Source organism: Wasmannia auropunctata, unplaced genomic scaffold, assembly GCF_000956235.1.
Source record: "Wasmannia auropunctata unplaced genomic scaffold, wasmannia.A_1.0 LD336026.1, whole genome shotgun sequence".
NCBI lineage: Eukaryota > Metazoa > Arthropoda > Insecta > Hymenoptera > Formicidae > Wasmannia > Wasmannia auropunctata.
The window spans coordinates 681,934-691,359 of NW_012026864.1; the positions used below are offsets into that span (position 1 = coordinate 681,934).

The following is a 9,426-nucleotide window of genomic DNA, read 5'->3' on the forward strand; positions in this document are numbered from 1 at the left end:
AGATTTCTCGACGTTGGCAGGACGATGAAAACTTCGTAATTTCGGACGTGCTCCAGTTTGCCCGTTGATGACTTCAGCCGAGCTCTATTGCGATCTCTTGCAGACGCGCTTACGCTCCCGGGGACTGTTACGCGTCGAGACGAAAAGTTTTGAGCGGCGTACTCGACCGGCTATTAATAGGAGAAATACGCCGACGGTTCTATCATGGAGAACAATTTCGCGATTGCTCCCGATAGCGCAGTCTGGCGTGAAAATGTTTTACAATTCCAGGAAAAAGTATTGCATATGTATAAAGCTTTAAAGAGATAAAAAGCACAATTATCAAGAGTACGCCGCATATATTTTAATACACTTTATATAACGCATAAAATATTTTCATTAATAAAAATTATTAAGATTATTATTCTTTTACCCTTTTTTAATATCACACATTTAAAATAATCATTAATTTTTACATTAAGAAATTGTTAAAAGTCTCAGCTTTCGTATTAAATGTGTCTTTATCAAGATATCGCATTTCGAATTTAGTATTTGCAATTATTCTGCGGCTTCGAAAACATATCTCGGAATTGAAAATATAATTAAGAATTATTGAAAGCTTTCGCACAATATTTATAGTAGAATGAGAAATTGCTGGAGGTTTATCGGATCGTGGTGTGGACTTAATAAAAATCCGCTGCCATTCGTCGCTGCATTAAAGACGAGCAATATAAGAAATCGCTTGGAGGGCATCCTGCTTGGAAGGTCTTCGATAAATTGCGAGCTCAATAGTTCCAGCGGCACATTTTCCCCGAGTTTTCTCCGATCTTGCGCGTCCGTAGGGGGACAAAGGCGGGGAGGGAGCGAGGGTTCGTCCGACGAGTTAAAGTTATCGTTTTCATAACTCTTCGCGTTCAAAGGGGGGAATCGACCGGCCGATGAAAATATGCCGCTGTTACGGGGAGGATTAGCGGGGCTTAGCCGTGAGATTTAGATTCATCTGGGGACTGGGCGCTCGCTAAATATCTAATCCGGAAATATGGTTGTCTTTGCTCTCAGGATGTCGGCAGGACGCCGGGGGATGTACTTACGCGCAAACGGACGGAATTCTCGACGGATAAATCCGCGACCCGCACTAAATATCACTTTGCAACGTTAGCGTTGTATTACGTAAAACGGATTGCGGTACAGTAGGTCCTCGTTCTTCTGATCTGGAATCCTCCTGGCAAGGAAATGAAAGAAATGCATCATAAGTAACGATGCTTGCACTGAATCAACGTTGTCAGGTTTACCGTGGTATACTTTGTGATTATCTCACGATTATCTCTCGTTTGCGTCTGCATCATCACTGAATTTTCCTAGCAATATCCGCTCACTCAAAATGATCTTTTCAATATTTTCTAATTAACAGAAATGTACTGAATCGAGTTGATAATATATCAGTGAATTAATTTCTTCAAAGGATTTTTAATTATAGCTATTGTGAAAGCAGTACGAGCAGACAAAATAAGTCATAAGTCTCTCTCTCTCTCTCTCTCTCATTTTTCTATTTATCGGTACGTCAACATGTTGCATTTGTTCCATAATGATATCTGCTTCACGAAAAACAAAGATCAGTAACTGCTTTGTGTAGCTGCTTTGCATTTTAATAAAAAATTTCTTTGATGTAAAACAGTACCCCGCTTGCAGGGGCTTGTAAAGCTGAATATCGTGGAAAGCGTATGAAAGTATTATTAGCGGAATAAAAGATAACACAGGAAATAAACAATTTTAAAAGAAAAAGAAATTCTCGAGTGAAATAATGAGTTGACATTCCAGTAAGTATATTTTTTTCATTAAATACAATTTTTTAAGGACTTTTTAAAATTTTTATGATTTCTTTTGTCATCGTAATTATAAGCAGCTTTTTAAACATTTTAAATTTTTAGTTTATTATAACGTAATATAGTAAAGAAGTTGAATTTTAATATCAAAAGCAAAAAATATTTACTCTATTATAATACTCTATTATCTTTCAATTTTATTTCCTTATTTATTTAAAAGCTAATATGAATTTATAAAAGGTTCTAAATTTATATTAATATCCGAAAAAAATGCAGCAAGAAGTGATGAACGTCTCACAGCACACAGTATTTTTGCAAACAGGAAATAGGTGAAAAAAAAGAATAAAACGAAAATGTGAAAATTCAAGCTAACGTACCATTATGACAACAATATTATTGCAAATTGATACTGCCACATATGTCACAGACCGTTTGGACGTACAGGATGCGTAATATCTGATATCCTAGCGCGATATACGCCCGATCTCTATGTGTGATCCAGGTATGCGGAAACAACGAACGATATAATTCTGCTACACCGCTTCACCATTAGTTTACGATCCCCAAGGGCGCACGAAGGGTTGGTCGCAATGTTTATAGGGCTCTGTAACGGGGTGCCGCGTAACGTAGTGCCCCCTTCAGACCTCCTCCGCCCTGCTGGCGAAAGTTATAATTGCTGTATGTTAACTCGACGACCGGGATGGTGACCGCGTTTTTCCGGCCTGCTCATTACGTTCTTAGTGTTACACTATTCTTCACCTGCGACGCTAGTGCTCGCGAAATCAAAAGTCTGTTTGGAAGCGAGATAAGTTCTCGACAAACAACTCAATAATAAATATCAAAATTGAGCATAAAACTATCATGAAATCAAGGTCCAAAATGGAAAAGTTAACTTCTTAGTTAACTTGGATTGGAGCGATGCAACAATAGCATAAAAAATTAATATGTTTACGTCGAATCTGCGAACTTTTTTTAAAAAAAGACAATATCTCCTTCGTCGGAAAAAGCTTTAATCGTTAAACTTCTCCGAGCTCGATCGGGGAACATTAATCTTCTGAGGTTTCACGAACTTTGAAAAAATACAAGCTTTTATAAATTGCAATACTTTTAATAACAGCGTAAATGTATTCTGCAAATTACAGTGCGTCCGTCGCGTATTTTCTTAATAACCCCCGCTACCCCGTAGCGTTGCGCGGAAAATGCGCGCATAGGTTTGTCATAAATCATAAATGCCGAGCCGACCGCAGGGCTTAATAAGTCGGCGTATCGGCGCGGTCCCTTTTCCTCTCTTGCTGTGTATCCCCGCGTCCTCTCGGTTTCCTACGGAGAGGGCTTTCCCAACTACTCCCCGAAGACTATAGATTATTGCAACTTCTGACGCGCAAAGGATGGAATTAAAAACTTCTCCCGCCCGACTCCTGCCGGGAGTTACCTGTGGCTGACGGATAAGGATTTAATTGGCTTTTGTGCGGGAAAGTTTTAATGAATATATGCGACATGGTACATTAATGCTTTATTGGGGTATGAATGTTCCCGTTGTCATCGCCGCCCGTCGCCGTTTCCACGTGGTACTTTTGCAGGCGGCGCAGCCACGCTGTCCAGTATTGCTGCAGCGTGTTGTTGGACACTTCGTGGATTGTTGCCGGTGTGCCGCACGTGTAGGCAATCACGAGTAATCCTCGTTTTATCTGAAGAAACACGAGGAACACGACTGTCTTAGAAAAGTGGCTCTGCTGTCTGTTCAATTATATCTTTAGAAAGTAACATTAATAAAAAAAGAAAGCAACTATCTTTATTACGCGAAGCACTTGACGAACAAATATAGTAAATAAAGTGACAATACTTGAAAACGAATTAATTTCCATAAAATAAAAAACGTTTTTGACTATCATTTTTAAGTGAGATTTTTATTGTGACGGGATATTTACCACAAAGGGATACAGATTAGAGGCATTGATAGCTCCAATGTAAGCGGCGAGTTGTACAGGCGCGTCATACGTTTCCTTCAAGTTCAATTTTTTTCTATCTGATTTTTTCCAATCGATTAAGTATTTTTCATCCCTGCGGGTTAGTATGTACATGTGAGACTATTTTGTATATACATACATACATATATATATATGATTTTAAATTTTATCATTGGAAAACGTGAAAATAAAAATTGTTATAATTTAAAATCCTACATGTATTGTACAAAGTATATATAACAAATTTCAGGAAACTCTATTTCTGTGAATATGGATTAACAGAGAAATCAGGCCAATTAATAAAATCTGAAAAATTATAGTATATAAAAATAATAAATTTACTAGACGTCGACTATATTTGAGAAAATCAAATAATGTCAAGATTCGGGATATTATTTCAAACAAAACTTTTACGTAAAATAAGTTATAAATACCATATTCTCAAAAATCTGTTTATTAAAAACAAATTAAAAATGTACCAAAGAGAAAAGTATTGAAAAATATCATGGATATTATTTATAAAAAATATTTATAATGAATAAGTATTTATAATGAATGAGTATTTTCAGCTTTATCCTTTGAATATTCGAGAAAACATCTTCAAAATTTATATCTCTGATATTTAAATCGATCTTTAAAAAAAGATAATTTCAATTTTTCATAAAAGTATAATTTTTTTTATTTAATAAATAAACTGTAAATATTAAGAATTCAATCTAAAATTATCATTTACTTGAATAATATAGAGTAGTTGGTTAAATCAGTTTATATTAGCCATATTTAGAGCATATACACATATTTTACAATAAAAAATATAAAATAAAGAGCTGATTAGAAACCAGGCAGTGACCTCTTGCCTGTTTCGATTAGAAATAGAGTTTTCTGACGATGGCAAAGCAAAACTTCTGTTTTACCTATAAGAGGCTATGCAGTCGACTACGCCTTTGTAACGCAATTTCATATGAGCTACATGTGTTTCGATCGCTTTCACGTCGTGCACATCCCCTAAGACGCATCGAATGCTCTGAAAAACCGGTTCGATTCTTGATGGCACTTCATACTCTTTTCCGAGCAGGTTGTGTGCTATGCACGAATGAAAAGATGCTCCATCTTCTAGCAATGCTGCCAGGAGCAAATAGATTTATTAAGCTTATCATATATAAAAATTAAAATTCCTCTTTTTCGTGAAACAACTTATCAAATACCTTTCTGATGCGTTTCAAATCCTTCTTGCCCGAGTTTCTTTATCATTCTCTCCTTCCATGCCTCTAAAGCTAACTTTGACTCTGGTGACATGGTTTGCGAAAGAATCTTAGTTACACTAGGAAATTTCATTGTCTCTAGATCATCTCTCCCAGATACAGATAATATTTCTGTTGGTTGCATGGGCAATTCTTGCTTGCTGCTCGTAATTGGAAAAGATAGCAAGTTCTTTATAATAATGTCAGGCAGTCCTTCAAACTTAGAAGATATGTGTTTTGTGGTTGCGTCTTCATTATCAGATACATTTGAGTTGGGCAATGCAACTTCGTTATTACTATTTTTTGTTGACAAATCAGATGTTGTGTTAGTAAACCCAAGTTCTATTTCTTTGGCAACTTGATTGGATTCAGAATGAAAAAGAGTTTCTGTAGGTTGATCAGTTGAGCTTTGAACTTCCATCTCGCTAAAGTTTTTCACAGAACTATAATCTTTATCATTTGATGACTCGTTTTGTGGCTCAGTGAAAATAATCTTTGTGAGTTTTTGGCGAGTTTTCTCCATAATCCAGAACTTTTCTGTATCTACCATATTCGGCTTTTGAGGGAGTATCTTTCCTTTTTTCTCTAATTTTAGTCTTTTCTTCTTTTGGGCTCTTGTTTCAACTAACGGACCAAATAGTGAATTATGTTCTTTCATCAACCTTTTAATTCTGTCAGACTTTGAAGAGTATCTTTTAATGAACGGCTGACATATACCTTGTATACTAGGAGATATATATGAAACATATTTCGAAGTAACCAACATAATTGTAGTGTTGTGGATATTTAAAATATATAGCTGCTTATTTCTTGCCTTACATATACTTGATCCTCTGATAGCTCTATTAATAAATAATTAAATAATACACTATGAATAAGCAATAATATTCTGTTTTTTCTTAGAATATTGAAAAACGTCTAATGTTTCATTTTGAAATATAAAGAGATATTGATGTCTGATAAATCAGTAATTATGTACATTATATATCATATTAAATAATTTTACATAGAGAGATACTACAGGTAAAAAAATTTAAATTTTTCTGTTGTAATTTTTAGTTGTCAAAATATTTTACATAAATATATTTATACTTTTCGATTGCGATAGAGTTAAATAAAATTAATAAAATCTAAACAAAACTTACCGGGAAAAGAGCCTTTTGTCTTTAGCTGATTTTGTAGTCCAGGAAACAATTATTATAAAAGAGCTAGATATAAAAATAAAAATTATATATAATCTCAAATAATATCTTTAGAAATCCACTAAAATTAATTTTTATTTGACCCTTTAATTATATAAAAATATATAATCTGCTCTATACACTACACAACTTCAAAACACTAAAGAGAGGTTATGTTATCATGTGATAAACTTAACCCAACTTAACCAAAAGCATTTTACTGCCATCTACAAATGAATCGTGTATAATTTTTCCACATTATTTCGTTATCGATATTTGGTATAAATGTCACAATGATAATATCTGTCGGGTAATCAATTGTAATTTTTTAATTATTATTATTATGTCATAAAAAATTTTCAAGTTTTTAATTATGAAGAAATTATTATAACAGAATTTTCGTAATTTTATTTATGTAACATATCATATTAAATCTTGATTAAATATTTAAATACTAATTGAATAGGAAATGAATAGTATTGCTGCAGTATATTATTATTATTTTTTACTATTATAATACAGTTAATATATTTAATAATCAGGAAATATTAATTTTAATGATAATATATATTACTTTAATAATTATTAAATCTATATGTAATTAACATAATTTTACATTTTAATTTTTTTATCATTTTAGAATTGCTAATTATAATTACCAGTGCGCTTTAACGCAATGTATATACGTACGTGAACGTATATGAAATATATATGTATTATATGCGTACGTTGCAAGCATATAGATAAATACCTGTAGAATATTGCGTCAGTTACGCTAACTATGTACAAATCATACATCCGCGAACAATTTTACTGAATGAAAAATTCCAGACTTTGTACAATCTTATACGATCATTGAGGCCGTTTTATATCCAACAATTAAATCTAATTTTGCACTACTGTGGCGGGATAGTAATAAGATGCATTGATATACTATCAGCCATCGCTCTTATATTATCGCCGACATATTTTCGCGTTATCGGCATTCGCGCGATCGCGGTATTACGAGCGCATTTCGCAATAAGAATCCGCAAAGCTGAGCCTGAAGCAGCCGTTTGATCGTACGTTTTATTTCATTGCCTCGAATTGCGTACTATTAAAAGAAGTATCATTTTTACGCCGCTCTTTATCGATTTCGACGTTCGTACTCTCTAAAGAAAAATCGATGTTTATCTTTATCATATGCGATTCATGATAGGTATACACAATTATCATTAAAATATTTTAAATAAAAATTTATATAGATAAAAAGGAATGCGAGCATTGTGAGCCTTTTGCAGAAAATAAAATGCCATTTTTTTTATTCGTCAAGTATATATGTAAAGCATATCCTAGAACTTTTTTAGTAAAAAATATTCTCGTTCTGTATGTATAGTAGTTATGTATTTAGAAATCCTTATTGATTCGGTTTTAAGAAATGCATTCGTAAAATACATATATTTCATCATTTAGATCATGGCGAAACTAATTAGTCGATACTACATAAGTTCTGGAACATATAGAAAAAGACGGGGGGTGGCACAGTGTGAACAAAGGATGTAGCGCTTATATCCGGTATCGTGGTAGTCATAGTTACATACATTGCAAGTCCGATCACCGCGATTTCTCGCCTAGCCAGCATTGGTCAGGCGGGGTATGCCTGGTGCAACCCCCTGCCCCTCATTGCGGGCTTACGCAACAATCGTTCACGGGCGACCTTTGATGCGGTAGAACTTTCTCCCTTTCCCCCCCTCGCGCAGAAAATTAACGATATGACGTGCTTTATTGTTTGACGTGCCCCGATACCGCTGATTGTGAGCCTATCGGCTGCGCGCTGACGTAAGACCTTACCGGACTTATGGCCCTTTCGAAGGCTCGAGGGTGTACCTCCTGCCCTCTTTCCCATGATTAACGAGGATTTTTCTGTTAATTTAATAACGGCCTGCTGTCGAATCGAGTTCATGGCAGACCATTTGTAAAACGGCGATTATCCCGAGTGGCGTCGAAGTAACAGGAAGATAACGCTTGCAGCGGACAGTGATATATGGCGCCGTTTATTTAGAAATTAATCCTTTTTTTCGCCATTTAGTTGTAAACAGGATTTTTTGCCGTATATTTCGAATAATTATACGACACGTTAAAAGAGCCACACAATTAAAATACTCGTATATTATTCGTATTATTTTTATAGGCAAATTTTTTAAGAATCTCTGAAAAAAGAGATAAAAATCGATTCTAAATTTTATTCAGATTTTTTCATTTATTTACTATTTTTGCTGTTTGTATTTTTTCTCTTCTTTCTGTTTCGTCAATCACGGGACATACGATAGGTTGTTACAGAAAGGAACTGCAGCAAGAGGTGAACTGGACGAAAAAATGTCTCCATGCACGTTTTTACGTAATGCTGCAACTGAAAACCATCGTCGCAGAGCCGTGCAACAGTGAAAGTTTCGTCATGTATGAAATTTAAGATGTATACAGAAAAAGCGTATGTGTAACAGAAAAAGCACGTTGTTGCAATCAATGAATCGAAATGAGTACCAATGGATCACACATTATTACGTATATTTAAAGCAGGAAAATTACATTTACGTAATACGTATATAATATTGTATATAGTAGATACGCCAAAGATATAATAGGAGGTATATCAGCGATGTCATGCGATATCTCTCTTTCCACATTCATGAGGATTAATTGTATCGAGTTCGGCTCGAGTTCAAGTTAACTAATTCTGGGTTGAGTAACCCATTGTCCTTTCGAATTATAATCCTATCCATAATGACGGAATAAAGGGATTTGACCGGGTAAAGTGCCCTGGCTCTACCTTGAGATAATCACTTTGAAAGTCCAAGGATTTACGAGATTTCAATTTTAAAAAGTGACGAGATTACATGTACCTTTAATGCGATAAAAATGGTTGAGCTTACCGAAAGTTTCAGTTTAAAAAATAGCAAGATTGAATGTGTACTCTTAATGCGATAAAAATTGTTCAATCAACTCAACTTGCGCGAAAGTTCTTAGTTTATTCTGTTGAAAGAATTCAGCGCTTACAAATTAATAGAAGATAGATGTGACATGTCAATAATTACATCGTCCAATCGATCTTAGGTAGGTATCTCATTTGCAATTCTCAACCCTTCTAATTCAATCCAAGAGAAGTTCTACGAGAAACCTGTTAATTCTACATCGTACTTGAATTATGCAGTTAATCCAAACATTTCATCTCTCGAGAATAACGACTGCTCCTCCTTGG

The 9,426-nt window shown here is 34.6% G+C and overlaps 1 protein-coding gene across 2 annotated transcripts; it reads right to left on the reverse strand.

The window, feature by feature from the left end:
* Nucleotides 1–2,889: 2,889 nt before the first annotated feature.
* Nucleotides 2,890–6,382, reverse strand: LOC105452682 (mitochondrial genome maintenance exonuclease 1-like). 2 transcript variants are annotated; one of them, XM_011694020.1, is made up of 6 exons: nt 6,156–6,382; nt 5,728–5,852; nt 4,975–5,634; nt 4,684–4,891; nt 3,731–3,863; nt 2,890–3,490 (listed from the first exon to the last, which is right to left on the reverse strand). In XM_011694020.1, the coding sequence occupies exons 2-6, from the start codon at nt 5,774–5,776 to the stop codon at nt 3,308–3,310; spliced, it is 1,233 nt and encodes a 410-aa protein (XP_011692322.1). In that variant the 5' UTR covers nt 5,777–5,852; nt 6,156–6,382; the 3' UTR covers nt 2,890–3,307. The 2 variants fall into 2 exon arrangements, with proteins under 2 accessions (XP_011692322.1, XP_011692321.1); XM_011694019.1 differs by having other exon boundaries at nt 2,890–3,240; nt 3,307–3,490; nt 4,975–5,852.
* Nucleotides 6,383–9,426: the final 3,044 nt, after the last annotated feature.

Excerpts from the sequence above, each read along its gene's own strand:
- LOC105452682 (XM_011694019.1), bottom strand. The coding sequence starts at position 5,776 with ATGTTGGTTACTTCGAAATATGTTTCATATATATCTCCTAGTATACAA. Across the intron at positions 4,892-4,974 it reads ATTTGAAACGCATCAGAAAG|CATTGCTAGAAGATGGAGCA; the intron begins GTATTTGATAAG and ends TGCTCCTGGCAG. Across the intron at positions 3,491-3,730 it reads CTAATCTGTATCCCTTTGTG|ATAAAACGAGGATTACTCGT; the intron begins GTAAATATCCCG and ends GTGTTTCTTCAG.